This window comes from Astyanax mexicanus, chromosome 3 (genome assembly GCF_023375975.1).
Source record: "Astyanax mexicanus isolate ESR-SI-001 chromosome 3, AstMex3_surface, whole genome shotgun sequence".
Classification (NCBI taxonomy): domain Eukaryota; kingdom Metazoa; phylum Chordata; class Actinopteri; order Characiformes; family Acestrorhamphidae; genus Astyanax; species Astyanax mexicanus.
Window position 1 is genome coordinate 49,187,213 of NC_064410.1, and position 17,122 is coordinate 49,204,334.

Consider the following 17,122-nt stretch of genomic DNA (forward strand, 5'->3'; position numbering starts at 1 on the left):
AGTTAACTTATTTACCAGAAAACATGGCCCGTTTGTCTCTCTTAAGTGTGAAGCCTCCTCATGTTTAGTGCCTCTGTTGGCTGGTTACAATATTCTGTGCAGCTATGTCCATTCCCATATGTTTCAGAGACAAAACAGACCATTTTCCATCTCATGTTTCTCCTCTAGACTGTTTTTCCACATCCAGTGAATAATTCCAGCAGTTAGTTTTCCCTGTGTCGAAATTTTAGCACGGCTTTATTTCCCACAGATCTCAGTGAATCCAACATTATTTTTCTATATCATAAGAAGGTGGGGTTAAACTTAGGAATAAAGTGATTGACAGTCTTGGCCAGAACAGATTTGCATCTCATCCTTTCCATTACACTTACTGGACAAGCTGGGCCTGTGTTGTCAGCTAAATGAACACGTTCTGATACAGGCTTTGGGAGGAGGATCCTACACTTAAACTACATCAATATGAGTGTTTGTATCAGACTCTTTATACTACACTGGCTTATGTGTATTATTATAATAAGTTACTCAGGCAAGTGCAACTAAATGTTACTGAAAAAAAAATTACTTCAATTTTCTTTCAAACATACAATCATTTACTAAAGTAGTAAAGTATAGTATTGATAAAATTGTACTTATTTTAAGAAGCATTTTTAACTGTATAAATGTAACTAGTTGCTAACAACCTCTGTTAGCAATGTGAATGTCTGCAAAAAAGGTTGTGATGATGTCATCCATACCCTGTCCAGATGTCTAGGAGATGCCAAATAGGGCTTAAACTTTTGCTTCACCCAGACTTTGAGCACCAAACTGAAAATGTGTGTCTGAGAAGGAGCCCGCAGACTAAAGGCCTCGTAAAAACATCCAGTCATTCAGTGAACAGGCTTTGTTTTCCCCCACTGCTTTCTTACTGCTCTCTTGCTACTTGGACGGAGAGCTTAAAAGAAAAAAAAAAAACAGAAAAAGGGAGCTTTCATGCTGTTTTAAAGCTGGTCATTTTTTTAAACAAAATCAGCAGTTTACTACTTAATCTGACATTCTCTTTGGATAAGCTACTAAAGCAGTTTTAAAAGGATATTTATCCTTTTTCTTTTTTATCTTGTGACCTGGTAACATTTTGTTTTTAGAGAAAAGTATCCAGCACTGTTCATAAATTTCCAGTCTGTCCTACACTGGATATTAGTAACTCTCATACGCACAGTGTTGTACAGCACACTATATACTCTTAAGACCATGCCAATATACATGCTTAAAAATAAAGGTGCTAAAAAGGTTATTTAAAAATGTTGCTTCAGAAAAAAACTTTTTTTTTTCTAAAGTGTTTGAAATGTTGAGATGGAAACAAGAATATGCAGAAAGCTTACAGAGCCTTTTAAGTAAAGATCAACTCACTCTTTGTGGGCATGAACCATATGTTGTTTTTTATGGCGTGACTCAAAAAGGTTTTTGTTGCACCTTTATTTTTTGAGAGATTCCATAAAAAAGCCAGCTATGGTTCAATACAGATCTATTTTCTGAGATGTCATGTCTCCCCAAACCATCACTGACTGTGGAAATTTCACACTAGACTGTGTGTCTCCACTCTTCCTCCAGACTCTGCTCCCTTGATTTCCAAATAAAATGCTAAATTTACTGATGATCAGTGATGGTTTGGAGAGGCATGTCATCTGCTGATGTTGATCCACTGTGTTTTATCAAATCCAAAATCAGTGCAGTGCAGTGTTTTCCCAGCACTTCATGCTTTCCTCTGCTGACAACTTTTATTGAGATGCGGATTTTATTTTCCAGCAGGACCAACTGATACACTGATTTTTGGGTTTTCATTGACTGTAAGCCATAATCATCAACAATAAAAGAAACAAACCTTTAAATAGATCACTCTGTGTGTAATACACCTATATACGAGTTTTACATTTTGAACTGAATTACTGAAATAAATGAACTTTTCAATGATATTCAGATTTTTTGAGATGCACTAGTAAACATTGTTCATTTCCAAGTCCTGTAAGATCCTAAGTCCTTCAGGATATCTTCTCCGGCAGCTAAATGGTGCAGCTGTGGCTGTTCTGCTGGAGCTCCAGCAGCAGTGAGAGCAGTTAGAGGAGTGAGTCAGATTTTCCACAGCTCAGTTACGATCCACACAGCTCCACAACAACACACAGGACCAGCCGAGGTAAGTTAACACACTGCTGCTCTACACTCTGCTCACACAACCAGCAGTCAGTCAGTGTCTGCTCTCTGTCTGTCTGTAGTCTTTACTGTCTGTGAATTCTGCAGGTTAATGAGAAAGGCTGGAACTGTTCGGACTCACGTTTGTTATGCTGAGTGATTTGATTCAGAGTATGAAGTCTGAACTGTGGACTGAACACTGTTATTTAATGCTGGGTGACTGAAGCACAGGGATGTGTAACATTTAAAAGCTCTTAATCAGATCAGATGTATATAAAATGTGATAATAATTTGGATAAAATATTTTGACTTTATAATGTATCTGAATGTCCATGTTATTTACATTGAGAAAAGTACTGAGCAGAGATTAAATGCAAGTTCTATCAAATAGAGAACATTTTTTAAATGCTTATAATGATCCAAAAACTATGACTTTGCAATAGTTTTTGGATCATTATAAGAATACTGAGCCTTTTTGTCCTCAAATCTTTTGAATATTCATGAAATGATAAAAACAAAAATGCCCGTGAATTAGAATTGTTTGTTGAATGGTTTATAGTGACCATGTCCAAGTTCAAGATACATTTCGATTTTTCGAATACAAAAATAGCTTTTTATTAAGTAGCAAAAAAATTGCATGTAACATTGCACATTGTGATTATGATGCAGAAACAGTACACTGTGCAGCCTTACTTGTGTGTGTATGTGTGTTTACTACACTTTGTTGTCTTTAGCCCTATCTAGGCGGGATTAGTTTCACAGATGGGCCGTGTGTGAAAAATATTTCACACTTCTATTCAGTGGTAAAACTCTTACATACGGACTGCAATTGGGAAAACAGGAGGACCAGTGAGTTTTTTGTCTCGCTGTTGTGTTTACGTGGATCTCCGTGGAAACACGCACACAAATTGTAATTACGGAGCGTGGCAGTGAACAATAGCTATTTTATTAAACATGAGGTGATAAAACTCAGAGATGTGCATCCGGACAGGACTAAAATTACTGGAGGACCACGGAGTTTAGCAAAAAACAGTAGGTAATTCAACCAGTAGTTTTCCCAGAGGACATCTGAGAAAAACACGTACATGGTCGTTCCATATGGGAATAAAATCATGGAGGACCCCCCATAAAAGAGAAAATTACCCCAGGACCACCTGAGAAACTAATCCCGTCCGGATAGGGCTTTTGTCAATATCTGTACATTAGTTTGCAAGAGGATGCACAGATATAATGTGGATTTTGCATATATACACTAGTAGAGCTGTAATAATAATGTGCAATGTCACAGGCAATTTAAAATCACATATGCACTAGTGAGAATACAAACACATAGTGAAATTGGGTTGAGCAGACATTGGTTAAGAGCACAAGTTTGCCAAACTTAGGTCACAAACCCAACCCCAACTGAACCCCAACTGTTGAGCCACCAATATGTCACAATGCGTTTGTGACATATTGGAAAGTGGATGGTGTGGGTGTTAACACCAGTAGCTGCCAGGGAGCTACCCTGTCATGTGGGAGACAGGGGTTCAATTCCCTGTCTGGGTGGTATGCTACGCTACACCAATAGTCCTTGGGCAAGATTCCTAACACTATGTAGGCCTGCCTCTGTAACAGGAATAAACTTGCAAGTCGCTCTGGATAATAGTGTCAGATAAATGCTGTAAATGAAATGAAATTAAGGCAAGATTGTGACTGGTGGCATCTGGCTAGATTTGCCCATGTGAATTTATAAAAGACTTTGGCAGAAATCTCATCCATATTTAATACAGGAGATATGCATTTCCTGCAGGTAAGGGCTGTGTTCCTTGGCTTCAATGAGACATGGCAACATGTCAAAACAGCATGGGCTATGATACTAGATTTACACTTAAACTTACACTTATGTAGCACCTTTATAGAAACCCAAGGACTCTTTACAATTTACATGTTTTACACACAGCCATTCACACTTAGCACTTATCCACACACCAGTGAGAAGCAGCAGCCAATAGTGCACAGCGTACTCTCAACCGGTAACGACCGTTCACCTGGAGGAACTGCATTGGGCACTACAGCATTTGCCCAGGACAGAGTGCCAATATATATGATTTTATACACGCACAATCCTATACATTACACATACCTATACATACATATACAAATCGATTTAGAGTATTTAATTTTTCTGGGCAATTTAGAGTATCCAAATTACCTGATCTCCATGTTTTTGGACTGTTGGAAGAAAGCCATGCAGACACAGGGAAAACATGGAAACACCAACCAGATAGGAACTTGAACCCAGTGCTGGGAGGCGAACGTGGTAACCATTAAGCCACCCTGTCATTATTTGTTTAGTTTAGACCCAGTAGTTGAGATGCAAGTCCCATTTACATCTTAATTCCTGTATTTGAACCTATGCCAGTTTTAAGGTACATTAAAATCTGAACTGGGTGGGATCTGAACTGTAAACGTGTGTTTTCTCGTTAGCTCCCCTCTGTCACTGCACTGCAGTAGGATGGCCTGGGTTTGCTTGTCCAAATGGCTGCTCCTCCTGAGTGTGTGCTGCCTTGGATTGAGTGCGCTTCACTTGGTAGACAGTGACTGGGAGTGGGGCTCAGGCCTGGAGGAGCTTCTGCAGAGCTTCCCAGCGGACAGCCCCTTCATCACAGAGAAACCTGGACATCCTGCCAACTGCACACAGCGCTTCTGGCTGCCCTCGTCCACTCCTGTGTGCTGGGATAACATAGTGGGTCCTGAGGAGTTTGAGCAGACCCGGCTGCTGGTTCTGCAGAACCGTGCGGCTCTGCAGGCCGTTTCCCAGGCCAGCGGCCTAGAGGAGGGGGGAGCCTCCTATGATCAGCAGGCCAGGGAGTTCATCAGAGGGGTCCTGGATGACCACAGCAACATTGAGCAGACAGTAGACTCCATGCAGGAGGTCTTCAACAGCCTGGACATGAAAAGGAAGGAGGGTGGACAACACTACACCTTCTCCAGGTAAAAATGTCCTCCATTGAAACTTGAGGGGGGTGGTGACAATATGGCAAAAAAAAATCTGTGTTACAATTAGGGGGCAGCTGCTAATTCATTGTTTCTTATCAAATCAAGGGTATTAAGTATTGAGTTCACACTACTTTTTTGTTGGAGTAACTGCTTCTACTTTACAGGGAAGGCTTTCTACTAGATTTTGGATCATTGCTATAAGGATTTGATTGCAATCAGTGACAAGAGCGTTGCATCAGTGATTTCTAGAAGTTGGATGATCCCCACCCCCCACCTCATCCTCAATTCCCCAACTCATCTCAAAAGTATTGGATTAAGCTCCATCATTCCAGAAAATACAGTTCCAAAGCTCAATACTGCATACTCCCCATCCACTATATATTTCCACCTGTTTTTCAGTGTCCAGTGACTCTGTGTTTTCCTGGCACAGCATTGAAATCCTATGCATATCCAGCATCTAAATATAGGATTCTAAGAAAGAGACACTGAATATGTGCAGATTAGTCAAAAATTTGGTATGGTTATACATTAAATGAACATCTTACATCTATTTATTTTATGTAATATTCATACATTGTTTCAAAGATTTGATCTAAAGATACACACTCTTGATCCTCATGCTTTGAGCCATTTAACTTTAAAACTGAAGGAAAATATGTGGAATTTACCAACACTGATTAATTCCTATATTGCCCACAGCTCTGGAAGACCACTTAAAAATGACGAGTTTCTTTGATTTTACCAAATTGAAAAGCTCTGGAATATAATCAAGAGGAAGTTGGATGATCACAATCCATCAAACCAAACTGAACTGCTTGAATTGTTGCACCAGGAGTGGCATAAAGTTATCCAAAAGCAGTGTGTAAGACTGGTGGAGGGGAACATGCCAAGATGCATGAAAACAGTTATTCCACCAAATATTGATTTCTGAACTCTTAAAACGTTATGAACATTACTTTATGTTTTCTTTGCATTATTTGAGGTCTGAAAGCTCTGCATCGCTTTTGTTATATCAGCCATTTCTTATTTTCTGCAAATAAATGCTCTAAATGTATTTTTTTATATGTATATATTTTTATTTTAGATTTGGAAGAAATGCTGTCTGTAGTTTATAGAATAAAACAACAATATTAATTTTACTCAAACATATACCTATAAATAACAAAGTCAGAGAAACTTATTCAGAAACTGAAGTGGTCTCTTAATTTTTTCCAGAGCTGTACAAAGTCAACTTCTGAAAAAGTTTTGGAGCCCAACAACACTGCTAAATTCAAATACGGCACACTGTTATAAAGTTTTTTTTTTTTTTTTAAAAGGTCTTGAAGCTTACCAGAACTAAGTAAACTTCTAAAGAAACTGTTTTGGAGCCCACCCGCACGGCTGAATTCCATGAGAATGATGTAACATGTGGAAAAGACACGTCAGCTCTTGTCCCTCTGCATGATTAAGAGTGTTGTTAAAAAGGGAGTACTTTATTACACACACATCTTACATCTCCAGTGTTCACTACACCAATGCATATTGTGTCTTTAGCTTCTTACGTGCAGAAAGCACAGCTTATTAATTTATTCAGTAAAAGGCAATCCAAACTTTTGTTAAGTTTTGTCATGTACTGATCTGCAGTTTTAATCAAACACTGCTACAATTTCTGATTTATGAAAATAAAAGATATTTTCTTTTTCTGTTCAGTTTAAAGGAGCAGATTGCGAACAACATGGACTCAATCGTCGGCAGGGATGAAATCGCAGCTCTTCTGGAACAGCATATTTCTGATCTGGACCGAAGCCTGTGCACCATGCAGCACCAACTAGCCAGATTTGGTTTGAGGGATATATCAGGAGATGATCCATTTTTGAGATGTGCATGAAGAACTTTTTAACTGTTTGAAGAAGTGGATAACATGATTCGTTACCAATTTAAACATCTTTAATTTTGGATTTAATTTGAAATTTTCATGAAAAAAAAAACAAGTGTATGCTAAAGGCAAAGCCACAGAACTTGTTCTAATTGGTCTAAAGTTGGTCTAACATTGTATGGTGTAACAATAATTGAGACAAACTGCAAAACAGTGAATATTCAAATAAAACTAACTTGTAATGAAAAGACTACATGATTCATTACATTAGCATTTCTGCTATGCTTTATACAGACCTGCCAAATGTTATGGGACAGCATCTACTCTCATGGAAGCTAAAGAACACTGTACTGACCTGCAGGATATGTGTGTGGGGCAGTGTTCTCAAGTCTCACGCTTTGAGCGTGTGACACACGCACCTCAGCGAGTTCACACGCTCACACGCCACACATGGTATTTCTCACGCTTGCCAATCCATTGGCTGTATATTATAATGTACTCCCGTTGAGCCAATCAGAATATAGATCGCTCTGTTGTTAGGCAGACCTAGTCAAATATGGATATATAATTTTCAAACATGGAAAGGGAAAACCTCCCATCCATCTGGAAGACCGGTCCCACTAAAAGACCTTGCCCAAACTCTTAACCATTATAATAATATCACCTTGCCATGAGCACACTGGCCAGCGGCATTATGAAATAACACCTTTTATATAACTTATGCAGCTGTGGGCATTTTCAAGCCCACACTTCAAGGTAACACTTCAATTTACATTAACACTCCAAACCCAGTAAATAAGAAAACACATGTTTATTGTTTGCATCTACATACCAATCATACAGTACACTATACAAAACGTCAGATGCAGTACAAATTTCAAGTAAAAATATTCACAACTTTGAAATTCAGTGCATGACCTCACCTCCAACTACCGAATAATAAAGCTCTCCTCTCAAACCTTTTACACTGAAGAGCAGCAGCCAATGCATACAGACATATCGGGAACAGATTCTGATCTATTAATTAACTTTCATGAATTTACATCAGCAACTGTGTGTGATTTTAACCATCAGATTAGAAAAATTAGTCAAACTTGAATGAAAATGAGATGACAATGAACCCATTAAAACAAATATTGATTTCTTTCTCTTGCAGTATGTGTACCATGACACAGATCCAACATTTTTGTAGCATTTACAACAAAAAAAAGTCAGTGAGCATAATGTCCCTTCAAATATACACACACACACACAGACACAGAGAGTGTTAATGCCCTGAGTAGCACTACTTTAAAAGCAGATGTTGCTCAGCTGCAACTGAGTCAGCTCTCACTAGATATGCATAAAGTTATGGAATAGAAGAGCAAATATGCAGTTCCTTAAAAAAAAACTGTGGTAAGACTTTTTTACATTTAGCCTACACCTATTTCAGTGGTGATGTAATAACTAAGCCCTTAGTGGTTAGGCAGCCAGTAACAATTAATATGCCTACAACAGAATTAAACAGAAAAACAATCAATCAATCTATTAAACAAACAAACAAACAAACAAACAGAACTGGGTTTCCCAAAGGCATCTCAGCACAAAGCGGTCTCTTCACCAGTGAAACCAGCATCATTTTAAGATGCTTCTGGGAAACTAGACCCAGGAAAATTCCTCTCAAACAAGCAAGGTGTGGAGAAGTGAGGAGCACAACATCCTGGGTTTGTCCATTACTTTTTGTTGTGAGGAACGAGATGTTTTTGAACTTGTTACTATGTCTCTGTGCTCTAATGAAGAAGTTGAACAGATTATTGTATTGGTGGTTTGAGAGCTGCACAGCAATGTCAGTTTTCTTCATCTTCCTCCATTTGCTCCAGTGACTTCAGGTAATCGCTTGCTAGGATTTTCTTTGGAAGAATATCTAGGAAGAGAGAAAGAGCATCAAATGTGACAGCAGGTCTGGCATTCAATGTAGAATTAACTATATATACATATATGTGACATATTAAGTAATTTGGAGTGTTTTGATGTGAACTGGTATATTTTAGAGAAAATTTTCTACAATGTAGGAGAAAGTAACACAAAGTGAACCTACATGTATTCTGGTTATTCTTTATTGTATAGCAGTGCTTATAGTGGGGTACTATGGTAAATTCAAGGCACATCAGAGTACTTAACAGTAAAATGTATGTAATAACAATAGCAATGCAAAGGAAGATTTTGGATTATTCAAACCCATCAGACTTCTGGATCCCTTCACAATTAAGACACCAATCAAAACCATGGAGATAATAAAACAACAGAACAATAATCTAACAATACTATTCTATCATCTGATCCCAAGGACTGAAAAATATATATACATTATTATAATCTATTCTGCATCAGGCCATAGTAAAGCAAAATCTCTTACCTGTAAGGAACTGAAAGGTTTCTGTCTCTTCCGCAGTGTTCGCCAGATCACTGTAGGACAGTGTGTTTGTCTCTTTGCCAGATCCATTATTGTATGAGGACAGAGCCAAATGCTGAACAAAGAGCTCCTATACAGAAAAAATAATAATTCAAGGCAAATAATTAATAAAGATACATGTTTATTCAGTTAGATTAAATGTAATGTAAATTAATGACACTCCACATAAAAACATTCAAGTTACATTTAACAAATATTAACTATACCCCCTGCAAAATCACTAATTTGCACTTTACACCTCTACAGCACACTTCTTACATATTTCTGTTTTTCTTTTTTTTATTGTGCTTAGGGTTTGGGGATATGGTTATAATTATTTTATTTCACAATATATAATACGATTTATATATTGTAAGATTTACAATATATTAAGCACACTACAGTTGATCTGCAGAAAAGATAACCTTGTACACAGCACCAGTCAAAAGTTGACAACTCTTCACATTGATTTTTTTTTTCTCAGTGTAATAAATTCCTGAAGTCATCCAGACTATTAAGAAACACATAAGGAATCATGTAGTGAGTGTTAAACAAACAAAAATACTCTGTGAAGCATTTAGGTTAATAAAAAAACTCTGATTAAATTGTCCTCTGTAACAGATGTGACTCTTGGTTTTCCTTTCCTGGGACATGATGGTCTTTGCGACTGCACTTGAGGATACTTTCAAAATTCTTGACATTTTTCAGATTGACTAATCTTCATTTCCTTCAAATTCAAGTATTTTTTTCTTCTTCACTTAGTTGAGTAGTTCTTGCCATAACATGGATTAAAACTTTACTCAAATAGGGATATTCACTGTATACCAACTCTACCTCTTCACAATATCTTTACAACTGATGCTCTCAAACACATTAAGAGGAAAGAAATTCAAGTAATTAATTCTTGCACAAGTTCAGCACAGCTGTTAACTGAAAACCAATCCAAATTACCCTACCTTATAAAACTGACTGAGAAAATCCAGCCAAGATGTGTAAAGCTGAAATCTGAGCAAGAGGTGCTACTTTAAAGAATCTAAAATATAAAACATATTTTGGGTTGTTCAACACTTTTTTGTTTACTGTTTTTCTTCATAGTTTGGATGACTTTAGTATTACTCCACACACACTTTATGTAGAAAAATTTGAAAGATTTTTAAATTTTGACTTTATTTTTTGAGCTTTTTATGTTTATAATTTATACATTATATGAAATCTGTTATTAAAGCATTTCACTGGACGTACAGTGTATGGATATAGATACATATGTGACAAACAATCCTTCATTTACACAATGAAGCTCGCTAATGCTGTTAATAAAAACACAGCTAACTCTACTACAGTAAAAGTTTAGTATCCAACAGTTTTAATACATTTCCATTTAGCTAGCTATTAGGAAAGTACGTGTATCCAGTTTTTAAAGTTTAAATACGTTTTAAAGTGTAAAGTTTCTGAATTAATCTCTAGTCTGTAGTGTATAAAATGATCACAGAGCAGCAGTTAATCTGATGAGTGACTGGGCGCTCTGCTGATCTGAGCACTGTGTGGACTGTAGGTAAAGTTACCGTGGCCTTGGTGGTGAGGAACAACGCGTCCTGGTTTATACAGGAGACATCCGGAGAGCTCTTCATGATCAGTTTAACGCGGGAAACGGGCAGAGAGATGGTTTTATTATTAACACCCCGCTCATCTTTACCCTCCACGCTCTTCTCAGACATCTTTTCAAACACCGTCTTCTTCTTCTTCTTCTTCTTTCAGGTTTATGGCGGATGGCAGACCAACTGAAGGTGCATTACCGCCACCTACTGAGCAGGAGTGTGAAGTGTGATTTCGGGAAGTGACATGGCCAATAATAAACAAAATGTAGGTGAAAGGAAATTCATAAATAAGTACATAAAACTAAAAGAAAGTAAACGAGAGAGGGGAAAAAAAAAAAAAAAAACTAAATAAAGCAAAATATACCAATAGCTTTCAAATATTGAAAAACCAGTTTATGAACCGACCCCATCCCTGCCCCATAAGAAAGCAATCCTGTCAAAGAAAATTCTTTATGACCCTTGTCTTTAAGAGAAGAAAACAAAATCTTCCTTTGTACAGCATATTTATTGCAACAAAAAAGAACATGGTCCACGGTTTCCCTCTGCGGACAGTGGCGACAAAGCCCTGTGGAGTGTTTCTGTATAATTTGCAAAGAGGCATTCAGCATACTGTGACCTATTCGGAGCCTTGTTAGTACAATTTCCTGCCTCCGACCGTACCCTCCACTCCCTCCAAAACCAACTCTCGGTTGTATTGCAAACAAATGCCTCCCCTTTGGTTCATGTTCCCAATTAGACTGCCATAATGTTCTAACATGTTGCTTTACAACCACTCTTGCCTCAGCTTTGCTAAGAGGGATATTGAGATCACTTCTATTTTGCTTCAGGCAGTGTTTAGCAGCTTTGTCAGCAGTCTCATTACCGTCCACCCCTACATGTGCTGGAACCCATAAAAACTGAACTAAAATAGTCTGCATGTGTAAACGAAATAATGCCTGAGATATTTCTAAAATTAGGTCTTGTCTACATTTAGATTTGCCAGACTGGATGCTTTGTAAAGCAGACAAAGAATCTGAACAAATCACCATCCTCATTGGGCAAACATCCTCAGCCCACTGCAATGCTAAAAGAATGGCGACAAGCTCGGAGGAAAATACAGATAGGTTATCAGACAGTCGCCTACCAACAACCACATGAAATTCTGGCACAAAAAACGCTGCTGATGTGGAACCCACAGTAGGATCCTTTGACCCATCAGTATACACCTGCAGAGTACCATAATAATTAAGTGCCAGATGTTGTTCTACCATAACAGCTGTACTTCCTGCATCACTCCATTTTTTATTAAGGAGGGAAAAATCAACCCTAGGCAATGGGAACAGCCAAGGTGGTACCACTGATATAGGAACAGTACTGCTGAAAGCACGAGCCTGCAATCCCATTTCGCCTGCTTCTGAGTTGCTCAGACACCCAAAACTCCTTGAGGGACCATGAAGAGGAGCACTGCAATCATGTAGAACAGACACAGCTGGATGGCTCTCTATGTGCCCCTTCAGGTTGGACCAATATACAGTAGACAATGCAAGTCTTCTTAAATGCAAAGGCATTTCTCCTGTTTCAACCTGTAGAGAAGCCACTGGGGAGGATCTAACTGCACCACAACACAATCTCAGAGCTTGTGCTTGAATTACATCGAGTAATTTTAGGTTAGACTCAGCAGCTGATCTATAGGCCATGCAGCCATAGTCAAAAACCGATCTAATTAGAGCATCATAAATGCACAGGAGAGAGGAACGGTCAGCCCCCCAGTCACTTCCCGCCAAGCATTTAAGGACATTTAATCCTTTTTTGCATTTGTCTATGATCTTCATAATGTGATGCTTCCAGGTCAATTTCGAGTCCATCCACAAACCAAGAAACTTGATTACCTTCACCTGTTCCAGAGTCTGACCATACAATTTAAGCCCAAGTTCATTTGTTTTTGATCTCTTAGAAAAATAGATGACCTGGGATTTAGCCACAGATAACTTGAATCCCCATTCATTTGCCCAGTGTTCAACCCCAACAATTGCCTCCTGCATCTTTCGCTTAACAAAGGATAGATTCCTCCCTCTCTTCCACAGAGCCCCATCATCTGCATACAAAGATTTTGCTATGTCAGGACTAACCCCAGAAAAGATATCATTGATCATAATGTTAAATAAAATAGGGCTACAGACACTGCCTTGCGGAGTCCCATTTTCAATAGAATACACTTTAGAACATGAAGTACCCACCCTGACCTGTATGGACCTATTCATTAAAAAATCCATTACCCAGTTGTACATCCTCCCTCCGATTCCGAGCATAGACAGCTTAATTAGCAGACCTTCTCGCCACAGCATATCATAAGCCTTCTCAATATCAAAAAATACAGCAACAACCACTTCTTTATAAAGCTGAGCCCTCCTGATATCCGCTTCTAAACCTAGGATTGAGTCCATTGTCATTCTGCCCCTACGAAAACCACTCTGATAAGGAGAAAAGCTATTCTGACGCTCAAGAAAGTAGGACAACCTTTCTGTTATCATGCGTTCCATAAGCTTACTTAAATGTGAAGTTAAAGAAATAGGCCTATAACCAGCTGTATCAGACAAGTCCTTTCCTGGCTTTCCTACTGGTACCACTATGGCCAATTTCCAAGCTGACGGAAGTTGCCCTGCTGTCCAAACTTCATTATAAAAGTCCAAAATTATACTAAGAGATTTGTCTGTGAGATGTTTAAACATATCATAACAGATATTATCTTTACCAGGGGATGTTCGGCCAGATCTCTCTATGGCTTGTTTGAGTTCTAGTAATGTAAGATCACTATCTAAAACACTATCAAACACCAATTTCTTATTTAATACCTCAGGGTTTTGTGCAAGGACTCTACTCCTGCAGGCCACCAGCTCACTACTTAAATTTGCAGATCCATGAACCTGTACAAAAGCTTGAGCCAGAACTTCTGCCTTGTCCACATCAGTCACAGCTTCCCAGTCTCCCTTCTGTAAAACAGGAATCGTCCCAGTTTTTCTAATGCCCCTCATTTTCCTAATCATAGTCCAAATTTCAGTCACAGGAATGTCAGTCCCAATACTACTACAAAAGGACCTCCAGTACTCCTTCTTTGAAGATTTTACAGTTTTCCTGACCACAGCTTGAGCTTGTTTATAAATAATTAGATCAGATGCCAACAAGGTTCTTCGCACCACACGGAGGGCAGTATTACGCCTTCTGACTGCTAAAGAGCATTCTGGAGTCCACCAGGGAACTGCTGCCTTCTTACCACCAAACTTCTTTACAGGTATGGAGTCCTCAGCAGCTCTATACAGAATTCCACACAGCTCCTCATTACATTTATTTACATCTCCAGACATAGACCAGTCCAACAATCTAAGTTCACACAGTTCAGAGAATTTGTTCCAATCAGCCTTATCAAAATTCCACCTATGCAAGTATCCTCTTGGTTCTGTAACAACCTCTGTACCCAACTCACAAAAAATAGGATAATGGTCACTACCCAGAGAAGTAAAATGCACCACATCCCAAGTACTCATGCCAGCCAAATCAGAAGAAGCTAGTGTTAAATCAATAGCAGACTTGGTATGACTATTCATACTAAACCTAGTAGCCCTACCATCATTTAAACATACCAGGCCCTCTTCCATTAAAAACTCCTCAACAGCCAGACCATTTCCATCAGTAACAGAACTACCCCATAGTGAGCTGTGCGCATTAAAATCTCCACACCACAATGCCTTACCCTGTCCTGGTCCTGCCATTTTCGACAGAACGTCTACAGAAAGTTTATCACACGGGTTATACATATTGACAATCTTGAATTTCCCACTCGTGCCCCATACCTCCACCACCAATGACTCAAACTCACTGCTTAAGTGCTTAACTTTAAACCCAATTCCTTCCCTAATAAAAGTAGCTACACCTCCACCATTACCCTTATCCCTATCCCTTCGAATGACTACATAACCTGACAAAGTAAAACTTAAATGGGGTTTAAGCCAGGTCTCTTGCACACACACAATATCAGGTACACGTTTTCTACTAATCACAAATTTCTTAAAATCTTGTCCATTAGCAATCAAACTCCTTGCATTCCACTGTAATATTAAAATTCCCATTACGGGCCATCACTAGACTGCGAAGGTTGAACCCTCCCAGCAAGACTCGAGCTAATCACTTCCCAAGTCAAACTTTTAATATCCAGAAACTTTTCTGCAGATCTAACAATGATTTTAATTCTTTCGGTCCTACTATTAGTCTGGGCAGTACAGTTGACCACATCGGCCATAAACATAACAAACTTTATCTTATCAACTACCAGAGTATCTCGAGTGATAGGACAGTGCGTTTGGTGGCTCAGGGCGGTTCTAGGAACATCAGTAACTGTGCGCGCTGATCTTACAGCACTGCCTTCAGGAGGAGCAACCGTATTAACCTCCTTTAGAGCTGCAGCATAGGTTAGCCCCTGCGTAACTCGAACTTCCTGGACTTTAGCAGCTCTTTTCCGCACTTCACATCCGCCATATGCAGCCTTATGATCTCCCCCACAATTGCAACATTTGGGTTTAACCCCCTCTGCACAGTGTCCGTACTCATGATCTCCCCCACATACACCACACCGCTTCTTTCCTCTACACGCTGCAGCTACATGTCCATACCTCTGGCAGTTAAAACATCTAATAGGTGGAGGGATGTAAGCCCGTACTGGAAAGCTAATATATCCCAGGTAAACCCTATCCGGTAAAATGTCACCATCAAACAGAATCATTACAGAAAGGCTATCACCTTTAACTCCATTCCTGAAGCCTTTAAGCCTGACGGCCTCAATCACAGTACCTCCAGACAGATTACGTTTGAGCTGATCCATAGATACATCCAATGACACCCCTGTGACAACCCCTCGCAGCCTCTGCTTATCCTTAAACAATCTCGGTATCACTTTCTTACCCCCTAGAAACTTCATTTTAAGTGCTTTATCCCGTTGACGCTCATCCTTACATGTTATCAGAAGCTTACCTCCTCTCAACACCTTAGCTCCGGCCACATCCCCTAGAGCTGATTTAATTTCAGATGTCAACCTGACCGGATTCAGCACGCCAGCAGAATCAGATTCAAACTGGATCAAAATGAGGTATTCCTCCTTACGACGCTTCACAGTCTCTCCACGCACTCCACTGCCACTAGAATCTCTATCCTCAGACAAACGTCTGCTCTTCTTAGACCGCACAACCTGCCATTCTCCTCCCTCACCGGCCCTATTCCCGCTCCTACAACCAAACGAGTCTGGCTCACTGCCAGATCCGTCATCACTTCCGTCCATCCTCACTTCAGTCACAGCTCAGTGCTGCCACCGCCTGACCATGGAAGCCAGCTGTCTCCCAGCTCTTCTTCCCCGCAGCGCGTCGCCTCAAACACCGTCTGCTGCTGTGCTTACCGGAAGTACATCTGCAGGACTAACGACGCAAGAACAACGGCATCATGGGAAATGAAGTATTTTAACGACCTCTTTCGCTGTAATCATTGTGTGTTCATATACAAAACTAGTTGTTTGTCTTTAATACGCTTAAAAGCCCTATTGTAATAAGAAGAGTCTAAAGTATCAGAGTATAGCAATATTTAGAGACCATTCCGGTGATTAAATCAATCATTCCCATATTTTTTTTTTTTGTCCCATATCTGTTTACTTATTTTAATAATTTGCTAACTCCTTTTATTATTCTGTTTACTTAGTTTGATAATTAGCTAATTCCTTTTTATAATCTGTTTACTTATTTTAATCATTAGTTTCCTCAATTGTATAAATTAGTCCAATATCAAATTAACAAACTGTATCCACATTTTAATAACCTGTTTACTTATTTTAATAATTCGTTACCTCATTTTAATCATCTGTTTACTTATTTTAATCATTAGTTTTCTCAATTGTATAAACTGGTCCAATAATAATTTAACAATCTGTTTCCACATTTTAATAATCCGTTTCTTTAATTTAATAATAATTGTTCTTAATTTTAGCTCATTTAAAAAATTTTAATAATCAAGTCTACAAGTTTAATAATCTGTTCCTTTAACTTTCATAATATCCCTTTAAATGTGTGCTTCCTCATTTTT

General features: G+C 38.8%; 2 protein-coding genes across 5 annotated transcripts; one reads left to right on the forward strand and one right to left on the reverse strand.

Moving 5' to 3' along the window:
- The first annotated feature begins 2,078 nt into the window (after positions 1-2,078).
- Positions 2,079-7,087, forward strand: si:ch211-57n23.1 (uncharacterized). 3 transcript variants are annotated; one of them, XM_007259829.4, is made up of 3 exons: positions 2,079-2,167; positions 4,633-5,139; positions 6,835-7,087. In XM_007259829.4, the coding sequence occupies exons 2-3, from the start codon at positions 4,661-4,663 to the stop codon at positions 7,010-7,012; spliced, it is 657 nt and encodes a 218-aa protein (XP_007259891.2). In that variant the 5' UTR covers positions 2,079-2,167; positions 4,633-4,660; the 3' UTR covers positions 7,013-7,087. The 3 variants fall into 3 exon arrangements, with proteins under 3 accessions (XP_007259891.2, XP_022538965.2, XP_049331374.1); XM_022683244.2 differs by lacking the exon at positions 6,835-7,087 and adding an exon at positions 6,462-6,821; XM_049475417.1 differs by lacking the exon at positions 6,835-7,087 and adding an exon at positions 5,310-5,474.
- A 709-nt stretch (positions 7,088-7,796) lies between these two features.
- On the reverse strand, positions 7,797-16,360 carry chrac1 (chromatin accessibility complex subunit 1). 2 transcript variants are annotated; one of them, XM_049475419.1, is made up of 4 exons: positions 16,028-16,315; positions 10,994-11,233; positions 9,396-9,522; positions 7,797-8,903 (listed from the first exon to the last, which is right to left on the reverse strand). In XM_049475419.1, exons 2-4 carry the CDS (start codon positions 11,144-11,146, stop codon positions 8,827-8,829), a joined length of 357 nt encoding a protein of 118 aa, XP_049331376.1. In that variant the 5' UTR covers positions 11,147-11,233; positions 16,028-16,315; the 3' UTR covers positions 7,797-8,826. The 2 variants fall into 2 exon arrangements, with proteins under 2 accessions (XP_049331376.1, XP_049331375.1); XM_049475418.1 differs by lacking the exons at positions 7,797-8,903; positions 9,396-9,522 and having other exon boundaries at positions 11,144-11,233; positions 16,028-16,360.
- Positions 16,361-17,122: the final 762 nt, after the last annotated feature.